The 13877-nt window shown below is 38.7% G+C and overlaps 2 protein-coding genes across 2 annotated transcripts in view; one reads left to right on the top strand and one right to left on the bottom strand.

The window, feature by feature from the left end:
- LOC109217992 overlaps window positions 1–9439 on the bottom strand; it is a 16246-nt gene extending 6807 nt beyond the window's left edge. Inside the window, exons 1-8 of the mRNA XM_019382301.1 lie at window positions 9341–9439; window positions 8091–8363; window positions 7958–8031; window positions 7286–7584; window positions 6509–7194; window positions 6291–6352; window positions 5172–5319; window positions 4741–5089 (exon numbers count right to left, since the gene is read on the bottom strand). Coding sequence (XP_019237846.1) covers window positions 4741–5089; window positions 5172–5319; window positions 6291–6352; window positions 6509–7194; window positions 7286–7584; window positions 7958–8031; window positions 8091–8363; window positions 9341–9439 — 1990 coding nt within the window. The remainder of the gene's footprint in view (window positions 1–4740; window positions 5090–5171; window positions 5320–6290; window positions 6353–6508; window positions 7195–7285; window positions 7585–7957; window positions 8032–8090; window positions 8364–9340) is intronic.
- Window positions 9440–10008: 569 nt separating this feature from the next.
- Window positions 10009–10413, top strand: LOC109217991 (auxin-responsive protein SAUR32-like). Its single transcript, XM_019382300.1, has one exon. The coding sequence runs from the start codon at window positions 10009–10011 to the stop codon at window positions 10411–10413; it is 405 nt and encodes a 134-aa protein (XP_019237845.1).
- Window positions 10414–13877: the final 3464 nt, after the last annotated feature.

Genomic DNA, 13877 nt, shown 5'->3' with positions numbered 1-13877 from the left:
CTACTAGAGACCATTGCTGAGAGCCACCCCGCTCCTGATTTGGTCCCCGTATATAATCAACTCCATGAACCTTCTAGCACATTAATACCCTCTCAATGAAGCACCTGGCAGAATTGCTCCCCTTTAAACCCGCTTCTATACAAGGCATAAGTCCTGAATTCTTTCCCAAGTTCGAACGCGAGCCCATAAGGCCAACCATAGCACATCTTTAAAAAAATTCCTCTGCTCCAATTACTCCTTATGGTATTTTTCCGTAGCCGGGATAACTCCCCAGTATGCAAATAACCGGAAACCTCACGAGTAGTTAACCATGCAACCCATTCATAGGCGGTGGGACTCTCCCACTTAGCTTGAAGCCACTATTACAAAACTCTGGAGTTCACCAGGATTCTTAATCTCTTATTGATACAACCTTGCGCAATCAATCGCCAGCATTCTCGATATCTTACTGTAGAAACCCAATTTGATACTCTAAATCATTAACAACATTCACTCAACAGTTCCCCTTGCTGCATAACCCGTAGAACTCTTCGCAGAAGCCTCGCCAACCACGCGACCGCCAAACTGCTCACAGGGAATAACTCTCCTGAGTCCAAGCTCACTCCTTAGCTGTAGCAGTTCACTTACCCCTCGTGGACATTCATTATGTGTGCAACAACATCCTTCCACTTCAAAGTCATGCTACATCCCCCTTTATTTAAGCGGCTCCTTTCCGTTATATTAAATCCCAGACCGCACAAGAATCCCTACTTCAAATTAGATCCGAAGACGCCAATAACCCAGCACCAATATTCTCAAGTCGTTCCAGACTCCCTTAAGGTGCATAGTTTTCTCATTACCAAGCCCCTACGTAGCTCTGCTGCTCTCCCACTTTGGGCAAACTCACTTCTTTAATCAACTGCTCGGCATGTGCTCCCCAAGCCTGACCTTTTAGAAGTTTAAAACTTCGCCTGACACTTCCCATATGTCTTTCTCATCTCTTGCTGCTCAGTTGTTGCCTTAATAAAATTCTTCTTCATAGAACTTGAATCCACAGATCGCTACTGACTTAAACCCCTCCGAAGGTCATCTTTCTCGAACCGCCAACATTTAAAATGCTGGTTCAATCCTAAACCACCGCACCATGCTATATCTGACGGTTGCATCTTCAATAGTATTTCACAATATCCCGCCATAAGGAGAATTGTAGCAGATTATAACACCGACAAACTTAAAGCGTTCAATTAGGACAACGACACCCCCATGTAGAGGAGAACTCCACCACACTTGCAATTACCACGATTCATTACTTCCACCAGTCCACATCTGACCATCCTTAGTTCGATTGGCTTCCCCTGCCGAGAATAAAATACGGAATCCCTTGATTACACACTGAGTAAACTTCCCTTCAATTCATTCACTGCCCCGACACGTGGGCAAACACCCTACCATCACAACAACACTGCGGAATAATCGCTCATAGCATTATGGCAACCTGTGCCTAGCCTCAAGGCTCTTAGAAGTTCTGTTACTGAGCTGAACACTAGAATATCCTTCCATAAGGCGACTATAACAGTCCAATCAACTATACCGGGAGAATCATCCCGCACCACATTTGTAGTGCCATTGCAATCCTTCAATCTTCGATTTATTACAGCGCTTGCGTAAGATTGAGTAGAAAGAAATATAAGGCATAAGCCTCAAGGGAATTGAACCGCACGATAAGGAAACAAAGAAGGGAAGTACTCTTAATAGTGCTGCAGCCTCCCGAGGATAAGTACAAACGTCTCCGTACCGATCTGCGAGACTCTACTAGACTTGCTCATGACTCGTGAGACCCTAGGAACCTAGTGCTCTGATACCATGTTGTCACGACCCAAATCCACTACGGGTCGCGATGGCGCCGGACACCGTTGTCGGGCAAGCCAACTAAATTATCAATTAAATCCTCTTTTAATACCTTAGAAAATCTAAGGGTTTTCCTTCCATTTTTCATATATAAAACAATCTCTGTTTTGATTCAAATTAAGAAATAACTATTACTACACATCTTTCGAAAAACCATCCCAGAACCCGGTGTCACAAGTGCATGAGCAACTACTGATAAGGAAAATAAAATACAATATCTGTCCGAAGTACAGTGGACCGGAAGTAAATAAATAAAGTACGGGAAGGGAACTACACTAGCTGCGGGTCGCCTAGAACAATGCAGCTCACATAGTCCCCAAATCATCCGTGATGCTATCAAATGTAAAATATACATGTGCAACAAAAATGCACAAAAGTGTAGTATGAGTACGTAATCAACGTGTACTCAGTGAGTATCCCGCCTAACCCCGAAGAGGTAGAGACGAGATGGTCAACCTGGACACTCACTAGCGGTCCAATAATAATATACTAAATGTGTGAGGAAATCATGGATTCATATAGCAGGTTCTAATTCACGAAGCTGTAAAACAGGTAAACACCTTTTAACAATTAACAAAGGATTTTCAAGATTTACTCTTTATTATCTTTTCAATTTATATCAAGCCACGACGAGCAAATTTCACGTTTAAAAATTCTCAAGCGACAAATAACATGCGCAAATCACACCGAGGCGACGGCCCGATCCAACAGAAATATAAACTGTGCACTGCCGAGGGTCGAACGGCACGAACCATAGATGCATCTATTTAATCTGCCGAGGCATTCGGCCCGTTCCATAAATAAACACATACCCTGCTCGGGAATCATGCATGCGACGCAGGTACACATAAAATACATGTTCAAGTAGCCAATTATGAATTTATCGGGGAATAATTATCCGAATAATACCAATTCTCCTTTAACAACCTTTAAGAAATGAAGTTTAGTCCTTTTAGAAATTTACTTACTAATTCAATGTAATTTAAGCAATTCAGGCTATCCATGGGTTCACAATTAGTCCAAGTATAACATGCTTTTGGGTCCTATCTACCCGGACAATAGCATAATAGTAGCTACGCACGGACTCTCGTCACCTCGTGCGTACGTAGCCCCCCACATATAGGAGCACATAATCAATTATCTCACCTAGGGGGACAATTCCCTCTTACAAGGTTAGAAAGGAGACTCACCTCGCTCCGAAGACTCATAATCCGCATTCTACATTCTTCCGAAGGCTTGAACCGACGCACATTGCACCAAAACTAGCCAATTAACGACAAACTAATGAGAACATACTCGAATACTCGTTAACAATTCAAATTATACAAATTCCCAACTCCGCTTAGTGAAATGACCAAAATGCCCTCGGGCCCACGTGCCCGGAATCCGAAATTTTTCGAAGATAAAGCTTACCCATGGCTTTACTAGCTCAAATATACAATTTACTCCTAATTCCATGCTCAAATTCGTGGCTAAATTCTAATTTATAAAATTTCTAGGTCTTCATCTAAAAACACCAATTTTCCCACAATTTTCATGCCTAAATCCATGATATAATCTTGTATTTAACTTGGTAATGAGTAGGAGTAACTTACCTTGACATAGATGACGAAATCCCTCTTTGAAGCTCTCCAAAAATTGCCAAATGAAGTGAAGAAAAGGGGTGAAATGAGCAAAATCCGACTTTAAAACAACCCCTCTGCCACCAGCGATTTTCGCACCTGTGGTGCATTTTCCGCTTCTTCGGATGTCGCTTCTACGACTTTTGGCCGCATCTGCGGCTTCCTTGGGCCTGGCCCCTTCCGCTTCTGCGATACACTTCCGCAGATGCGGTCCCGCTTCTGCGGAACCTTGACCGCATCTGCGGTCCACGAACCTTCGAACAATTCCGCTTTTGCGGCTCCCTCTACCGCTTCTGCGGTCCCATTTCCGCAGAAGCGGAAATACCAACAATCAACAAACCTCAGCCTTCCCAAAAAATCCATTTTCGAACCGTTAACCATCCGGAATCCACCCGAGGCCCCCGGGACCCCAACCAATCACACCCACCAGTCCCAAAATACATTACGAACTTGCTCGAGGCCTCAAATCACATCAAACAACACGAAAATCACGGATTACACCCCAATTCAATCTTTATGAACTTTGAACTTTCCAACTTCTATTTCCGATGTTTAAACCTACCAAATCACGTCCGATTGACCTCAAATTTTGCACGCAAGTCATATTTGACATTACGGACCTACTGCAACTTCCGGAATCAGATTCCAACCCCGATATCAAAAAGTCAACCTCCGGTCAAACTTCTCAAAAACCTTCAAATTCCTATCTTTAGCCAAATGGCTCCAAAATGACCTACGGACCTCCGAATTCACTTCCGATCGCACTCCCAACTCCAGAATCACCATACGGAGCTATTCCCAGACTCAGAATCCCAAACGGACATTGATAACACTAAATGCACTTCAAGCCAAACTTTAGAAATTCCTTCTAAAATGCTAACTTCCACATTAGGCGCCGAAACGCTCCCGGGTTATCCAAAACCCGATCCGGGCATAAGCGCAAGTCCGAAATCATCATACGAACCTGCTGGAACCTTCAGATCCCGATTCCGAGGTCGTTTACTCAAAATTCCAATCCTAGTTCATTCTTTCAACTTTAAGCTTCCGAAATGAGGATTCTCTTCCCAAATCAACTCCGAACTTCCCGAAATTCAATTCCGACCACGCGTTCAAGTCATAATACCGGAAATGAAGCTGTTCATGGCCTCCGACTGCTGAACGGAGCACTAGCACTCGAAACGACCGGTCGGGTCGTTACAAACTCTATACTTGATTTTATATACCCACTTACACCCAATAGGTTTCGTCCCAGCAGGTAGTTCAACAATATCCCAAGTATTATTAGCTTCTAGTGCCTCAAACTCCTTTCTCATTGCATCTTGCCATGATGGGATAGGTGCTACGTGAGTATAAGTGTAAGGCTCAAATTCAACAGGCTGAACAGAAGAACAAGAAAAGGAGACATGAAGCTGACACTTATAGTCTTGTAGATAGGAGGGAAGATGGTGTGGTCTATCAGATCTCCTTAAGGGAGGAGTAGGAGATTCAAGAATAGAAGGAATTGTATCAGCACTGATAGTAGGTGAAGCAGGATTGGGAGGAGGAGGAGAAGCAAGAGTTGACAAAGAAGTAGAAGGTAGCTGGAGAAGTAGAGGTAGGAGTAATATCATTATCAGAAGATAATGCAAGGGGATAGGATAAGGAAGGACTGTTAGGAGTAACTTCATTAGTAGGAACAGGAACAGGAACAATAGTGTCACTAAAAGGATCCAAAGCAGGACTGGGAGGAAGACTAGGAGACTGTATGGCATGAGATGAAGAAGTGGAAGATGTATCAAAGGGAAACACAAGCTCATGAAAGACAACATCTCTGGAATTGAAAAATTTGTGAGTATCTAAACAATATAGCTTGTATCCCTTTTTGGCAAAAGGATATCCTAGAAATACACATTTCATTGCCCTTGGTTTAAGTTTTTCCCTTTTGTGGAATTGGGACAGTTGCATAGCACAAACAACCAAAAGATCTTAGATGAGAATAAGATGGGATTTTTCCATGTAATATTTCAAAAGGTGATTTGTTGTTGAGTAATTTGGAAGGAAGCCTATTGATGATGTAAGTGGCTGATAATAGGCAATCACCCCAGAACTTGAGTGGTAGCTTGGACTGGAACAGAAGAGCTCTAGATGATTCAAGTAATGTCCTATGCTTTCTTTCCACCACACCAATTTGTTGTGGTGTGTGTGGGCAGCCAGTTTGATGAATGATGCCATTATCAGAGAAGAATGAAATGGCTATGTGACTGGACCCAAGTTCTAATGCATTTTTACTTCTAATAGATTGAACAGTCATATTGTACTAGGTTTTGACCATGAGAACAAAAGCTTTGAGAAGAGAAAAAGCATTGCTTTTAGACCCCATTAGGTGAGTCCAAGTAGATCTACTAAAATCATCCACAATTATTAGAAAATATCTACAACCAGAGTAAGTAGGAGTGTGATAGGGTCTCCAAGTGTCAACATGAATGAGTTGAAAAGGTTTATCGGTTTGAATACTACTGTCAGGAAAGGGCAATCTAGTTTTGTCTAGCCATGGGACATACATTACAAGGAAAACATTGTTTAGGAGAAACAGAAATAGCAGAAATAGATTTCATTCTCACAAAAGGAACATGTGCAAGTCTTTGGTGCCAAACAATATCCATGTCTTTTTGAGCAGCTTTATTACAAGTGGAAATGGAAGTATTTAGAGATGTTAGATTGTGAACAGAAAGATCAGAAACTAAGCTTCAAGAACTGAAGTTTTCAGTAATCGAATTTTGTGGGAGAAATGTTAAAGGAAACTCTGCCTTGTAGAGTCCATCATCCACTCTACCAAGCTCCAGAGGCTTCTTCAGAAAATGGGCCTGGATAAAACATCCAATATAAGTGAACATAACTATACAACGCAATTGCTGTACTAGTTTATTCATATATATTAAGTTGTGATGAAAAGAAGGGACATAAAGGACATTGTGCAAATTGTTAGATTCATTTAAAGAGTAAGATCCTGTACTAGTGACCTTTATTTTATATCTATTTGGAAGTGATACAAGATAAGGGATAGTTAAAGGAGTTATATTGAAAGGGACATCTTTATTTGATGTCATGAGATCAGTGGCACCAGAATTAATTATCCAAATTAATTTTCTAGGATTGGTGGTTTGTGTCAGCATACAAGAACTAGAACCAGACACTACAGAATCAGACAACAATATACCAGCAAAATTGGCAGATGCCATGATATGAGGTGAAGTAACTGACTCAGACAGTTGAGATTGTTGAAGCAGATTCATTAACTGAGTGTACTGCTGCTGTGTTAGACCATGTATTGAAGACATTTGACCCTCAGAAGATACCATAATACCACTATTGACATTAGGAGTGAAACCAGATGAGTTTGGGTTGGAATCATTGGAAAATTCACTTTCTGTAGTCACATTGACTGCAATTCTCTTGCCTTTGGTAAACTTGAAGTTAGGAGGAAACCCATGAAGTTTGTAACCCTTATCAACTAAGTGTCCAGGCTTCTTACAATATTTGCAAAACAGATTACTCAGGTTCCCTTTACTCTGGTCAAAATTAATCCTTTGAGTATATTGTCTTTGAGGCTGAGCAAAAGGTGCTTTGTTGTTGAAGCCAGACACATTAAAAGATGCAGATTTAGAACTGAAATTTGAACCAGGATTTACTTGTCTTTGTTTTTCATCTTGTAACAGAATGTTATAGGTGTTATCAAGTGATGGAGTGGTTGCATCATCAAAATGTTACTCCTAATCCAACATATTTCTCATTCAAACCCATTAAAAATTGGTGGACTCTATCCTCTTCTTCCTTTTTCAGAAGTTCTGCTCTAATAGGACATGCACAAGCATTTATTTTATTACTACGCATTACCCTTAGTTCATCCCATAATTTTTTGAGTTTGTTGAAATAGAAAGCTATGTCAAGAGCTCCTTGCATAGTGGAAGCAAGTTCTTTCTTTATCTCAAAAATCTTCGTCCCATTAACTGCCCCATATTTTTTATTTAATTGTTCCCATATGCTTTTAGCAGTTTCTGAATACTGAACACTCTCAGCAATTTCTGGAGAAAGTGAACTGGTCAACCAAGAAATGACCATATTATTACATCTGTTCCATTGTTTAATGTGTGGGGAATTATCAGCAGGTTTGGGGCAAGTACCATCTACAAAACCAATTTTATTCTTAGCAGACAAAGACACAATTTATACTTCTTTTCCACCCACCAAATCCAGTACACGAGAAAGGTGTGTGAACTAAGGAAATCCCAGGGACATCGGAGGGATGAAGGAACATTGGACTAGAGGAATCAATGGTTCCGTCAGTACTACCCATTTTCACAATCCAAAATACACCAAAACACAAAATATCATAACAATAACCCTCAAAGTTCAAGGAGTAATCAACAGCTCTACCGTAAAACATAAATTTTGAGAAGAAACGATATTACCAGCCTCTTTTGCAACCGAAAAGAGCACGGCCTTGATAATCACGAGAATCTCCAGAAAAACCAGGATTTGAAGGCTGCAAATCAAAAATCCTAACTTCGACGGTGAACTCGAACCCTAGCTTCAAAACAATACTTGAACCCTAGCTTCAACAACAACAGTCTCTGACTCGAAACCAAAGGAAAACCTCAAATCGACCGAGATATTGAAGATATAAGCTGGAGATTGCAGGAAATTCGAAGAAAATATTTTGCGAGAGAGAGAAAATAAACGATTCTGAATTTTCTCGAAATTGAACGAGGGTACCATCACTCGATTCAGCGTGACGAGATCAATCAGGATCCACGCTCTAATACCATGTGAACATCCTGGATCGAGTGAGGATTTAGGAACATGAAGATTAGAAATCTGCGGAATATTCAAGAAGGAGAAGAAGAAGAAATACAATGTTTATGGCTGGAAAAACTAATTAGGCATTCAGCCTTTTTCTATTTATATGTAGCTTGTTTACATACAAGGTCCATTTACACAAAGAGCCAAAACTAATCAAAATATAAATGTGGCTATGTACAAAATAAAATAATGGCTAGTGGCCAGCCCAGATACTAAATGTTCCTTATTGGGCCTGAGGCTAGATAGTTAGATAGCCCAACAAACAACAACGACAAACCCAGTGGAATCCCACAAGTGAGGTCTAGGGAGGGTTGTGTATGCATACTTTACCTCTACCTTATGAAGGTGGAGAGGTTATTTTCGATTGACCCTCGACTCAAGAACACTAAAGGAAGCAATAACTAACTAATAGCAACAACAAGATAAAAGCTAGCGGAAGCAAATGACAAAACATGTAATAACCAAAATTAAGGAATACGAGAATACAAGAGTACTAGTGCCAACTACCGGTAATATGTGCATTAGCAATAAAAATATTTAAAGACAAACAATGCCCTTAATGTTGTTTGACTTAAAATGTTGCGCCGAACAATATTTAAGCAAATCAATCAAATGTATAAAAAGGGGTAAATCATAGCCAACCATAATTAATACCGAATTAAGAACTGAAGCAATAGGATAGCAGACGTAATAGAGATGACATTCAAGAGACTTTATTGATCATGAAAATTGGCCCTGCCTCTCCATAGAGAGGTTCAGAGAATAGTAATCCATTTTCTATCCTCCAGATCGATCCTGCCTTTTTTTGGGAGAGGTTCAGGGAATCCGTTTATCTCTCCTCTTCCGGGGCTTCTTCTTTTTTGGAGAAGGGATATTCTTTTCCTTTCTTGAGAAGGAGAGAGAGAGAGAGAGGGAGAGAGAATCCCTTAAAATATCTGGAGAGCCCCCCTTTAAATAACTCTTTTCTTCCCTATTTATAGTTGGGGCCTCACGCCCATTGGACCTTCTTTTGGTCGACCAGGTAGAGGGGGCGACCTCAACGCTTGCTTCGCATTTGATGCGGATTGGGCGAGGTCAGGTTCACTGGTCATTGCTTTGGGGAGCGTACTTGAGACGGAGTCGATACCACGACGGTCGATTGGTCAGATTTCTGACCGATACAAATGTAAGCACTCCCTACATTATTATTCCTCGTGATTATATTACATTCACCTGATAACAATCCATTCATTTTTATTTTCGTACAAACAATTGTTGATCTATATCTCAGTGCATAAATAGTATGTGAACAAAACTACCCCTTAATATATATGTAGAATTACTTGTATTGTACGGACAAAGGTACAACGGAGGAGACCAATTTTTTAATGCGGAGGTTAGCTGTTATAAACTTACAATCATATCATGGTACCGCGTTTCCATTTTATAAATGAAAATTAATTTTTTTTAAAAAGAGAAGACAGAATAATATTCAATATGTGTTGCATTTAATGATACAAAAATAGCAAAAGCATTCCTATACACAGCATCTTAGAAACTTCCTCTCCTTCTTGATTCGGAGGTGCAATCTCTATAAATTGCCTCCCTAAACTCTTTTTGGAATAAAGCAAAAATTAACATATCCTACTACAAATACAATTGTCAACATTATTATCAATAAATGGCAAATTCAACCTCTAGTATAAGCTCAAAAATGATGAAGACTAAGATGATTGTGGGAAAGCTCAAGAATCATTTTCAATTAATTCACAAATATTCCAGTAGATTTCAAGCTGTTGTGGAATTTATTGAAACGCCGAGAGCGAATGATGAAGAGGTGGTGCCAAATGATGTAAAAGAAGGTTACTTTGCTGTTTTTTCAGTCAATCCAGAGGAGGAACCAAAGAGGTTTGTTGTGGAGCTGCATTGGCTCACAAATCCAAAATTCTTGAATTTACTGAAGCAAGCTGAAGATGAATATGGTTTTGTACAAAAGGGTGTTCTTGAAGTTCCTTGTCGCGCTGAGGAATTACAGAAGATTCTGCAACACAAGATTGGAAGGAAAATCTCTGGTTTTGCGGTTTAATTATTTGGAAATAGTTCGTTCTCTATATATGAGATGGAGTATATATTATGGTTAAATTTACAAACTTTTTTTTTTCTGTTTGTTTAACTATGATATCATGTTGTATATTTAGTTCAATTTTGAGTCCATCTGCAACTAGAACTGAGACTTAATGTATTACTGTCTGCTCAAAACCTATTAAAGGAACGTATACATTTTTATATGAGTGATGACATTTCTGTTAAGGAAACCTTTGTGTTAATTAGCTTTACCAGTCCATCATAGTAAGAGTCTAAGGGACAGTGACATAAAAGCCTTTCACAAAATGTTCTTAAATATGACTTTTACAATATCATATTTGAAATATATAGCAAAATAACCGTGGGTTAACTAGCAAAATAACCGTGGGTTAACTAGCAAATTAACGATTACATACATACAAGAGGGGCTGCTCAGGTGGTCAACACCCCCACGGCCCCACCTACAACCTTAGGACCGTAGGCTCAAGTTACCAAAAGAGAATTAGCTCCAACAAAGGGGATAAAGGGGAGGGAAAATTAAAAAAAAAAAAAAAAACTATTACACATAGAGTAAACAGAGAAAAAGAAATAATACAGGTATTCAACTAGGGTCGTTGGCCAATCTTACATTCTAGCCGGAAGCAGAAACAGAGAAATTTCTCACTATGAATGAGATTTATAGTAAAAGAGATCCCAATTATAACTTCCTTAATATATTTCAAATGTTTTCCAAACATATTAGGTCAATGGGTCTCAAAACTAACTAAAAAATTAAACTGGTTGTGCTATCGCTCGAATTTAGCACAGGTTTCAGAACTCCTTGGGCTATCCTTGATAATTTGAGCCTTGTAGTACATCAAAGTATCCCATTATATAAATAATTAAGGATCACGATTGATAATTTGTGCCTTGTACAGAGGTGGAATACTAACAAGGGTGGAGGGAGAAATAAGAATTTTTATTTTTCAGATAAAAATAAACCAGAATACTGATATGTTATTGGAATTAATACACACTAATTAAAATAATGATATCAAGATTCTAATATTATACTAGCATTTAATTTAGCATATCTCAATGGCATACTGCAAAACTAAAGCCATATAGTTTTATGTAGATAGTTGTACTAGCATCCTCGTAGTCCGAATGATTGGATAAACATATTAAGACCTCGTTCATATAGTTATAACTATAATTAAATTAATTAAGACAAAAAAGGAATTTCCTTTTTGTATTCTCATGGAATTTTGCCCTATCACCACCATTCCTTGACAACCTCAAATAGAAAAAATATCATATTTTAATTCCGTATGTATAAGACCGCGTGCCAGTTGTAGAAAGGATACAGAATCTTTACCAGCCAACCTAATTAACGGACCTTATAATATATGTTTCAAAGGTCACATCTGCTGCTGGCAACACATTTATAAAGATTTATAATATAAGGATTAATAATCACTAGAATATTTAGTGCATTAGCTTAACATATATATGTATGGTAATGCACTATCGAAGTAGTGCTGGAATTGTTAGGATATTCTACCATTAACTTTTGTTTCCCTTTACGAAAAAGGATAGATTCTGTTCGTATGAACTCCTCTATTAGTCCTTTCCAATCATTTCTCCATGATCATTAGAATTATATTTTTATGTCAAATTCCTTTTGATATAAGAAATAAAGAACGTGAATTTATGTATATTTATTTCTTAATTGGGAAGAATACTAGCGAAGTCGACCGCGTACTAGCTGTACGGAATTGGTACCTAACTGCACATCCTAACTAAAACCTAATCAAATTAAATCACCTCCATGACCAGAGGTGGACTTACGTATAATGTTTAGGAGCCACCGGTGTATCGATTCCCATGTTGGAATCGTCATGAATTAAGCAAAGAAAAAGAAACAAAGAAAGCAAAAATTTAAAGAAGAAAAGCTTAGATTTTCATTTCAGATACCTGGCCAAATGCCAATACAAGGTATTTAACAAGATCCAAAAACACTGTAACAAACCTAAGACGTGGCAACTCCAACTGCAACCAGCTTTAGGGACTATAAGGTAAATAAAAAGGGACTAAAATGACATTAGATAAACTTAGGACTCTAAAGACATAAAGTTAAAATAAAGTAAGACCTGATCCCAATTTTCCTCAATCGTTACATTCCATCCCTCTTCAAATAACCTTGTCCTCAAGGTTCATAAATCTGGAATTCCTTAAACTTGTGTTGTCCAATTTAATGATATTTATAAAAACTGACATACGCTCCAAAAACACCACTACAATTGCAAAAGCCAATGCACCAGTATTCTTCAAAGCATGACTCTTCGTCTTGCATTGTTGAATTGTTGTCCCAATCCTATGAATAGCAACTGCAACACCATCTGAAGATGACAGGGCACTCCATATTTTTTTAACCAATGATTTCCACACGGATAACCAAGTACTATTGCATCAACTTCACTCGCAACCTAATAGATCAGTGTTGCCACCATATGATTTCCTCCTAAGAGCCACAAAGAGATTTCCACCTTCTATAAAATTCTTTACACGGAACATTATTAATTTTCCCAAAGAACCATCTATTATCTTAAAGTGGTCAATAGCCACAACAACCAGGAGCGCAAGAATCAAAATCACCATGGACTTGTCTAAATAATGAACATCTTCAGAGGTTAAAGGTTCATCCACTTGTTTAAATGATAGAAACTTTGTTGGTCGAACAATTCGCCACTAACCGAGGACAGCAAAATCTTCAACCCAGTATTCTACTATTCTGAAAATTAAAAGCAACTGGACAAATTCCACCATGCTAGAACTTAAGAAATTATGGAGTTGGACAAAATAGTTAACACATTCCCATGATAAAGCCACAAGATGGTCAAGATTTAGGGACTGAACAATGTTATGAGGCTCATAGGAAGTACACCAAAAAAAGGATAAATTAAGAACTAGTAGAATAGATACCACTATCAACAAAAATTGAAGTAGCATCCAAACGATCACAATCTCAGTAACTATTGCAGTTACTTGCAGGAACCAAGATAGTTGAGCATTGAAAACAATCACATAGGTGCTATCATTAGTCAAGTGCATAAACTGATTGCCAAACTAGTATCCTCTTCATCATAACACCAAATTACTTTGCTCCAAATAAAAAATACTAACTTGGTGTTTGCAAGGTTCACTGGTAAGACTTGAAGAACACAGTAAGGAGAGGGCCCTTGCCCTGTATAGCAGCCTTTCAATTTTTCCTTAGAACAACCTTTTATAGAGACAATTGTTTGTACTGTAATTTTGGAATAAACTCCACCTTTTATGGCTAGCCATTTAACATTGTTTCCTTCTTCAAAGATGTTCTCCTCTTTCAGCATGTTATATTCTAGGATTAACAGTGATCCATGAAATTTATCTGCTCCTCCAACATTATGACTGGGTACACCTGTTATTTCCATTTGTATTTGGGAA

This window comes from Nicotiana attenuata, unplaced genomic scaffold, assembly GCF_001879085.1.
Source record: "Nicotiana attenuata strain UT unplaced genomic scaffold, NIATTr2, whole genome shotgun sequence".
Lineage (NCBI taxonomy): Eukaryota > Viridiplantae > Streptophyta > Magnoliopsida > Solanales > Solanaceae > Nicotiana > Nicotiana attenuata.
This window is presented reverse-complemented; position numbering and strand designations above follow the sequence as displayed.

What these genes read in the sequence shown, in the direction of transcription:
- LOC109217991 (XM_019382300.1), top strand. Translation starts at nt 10,009, where the DNA reads ATGGCAAATTCAACCTCTAGTATAAGCTCAAAAATGATGAAGACTAAG.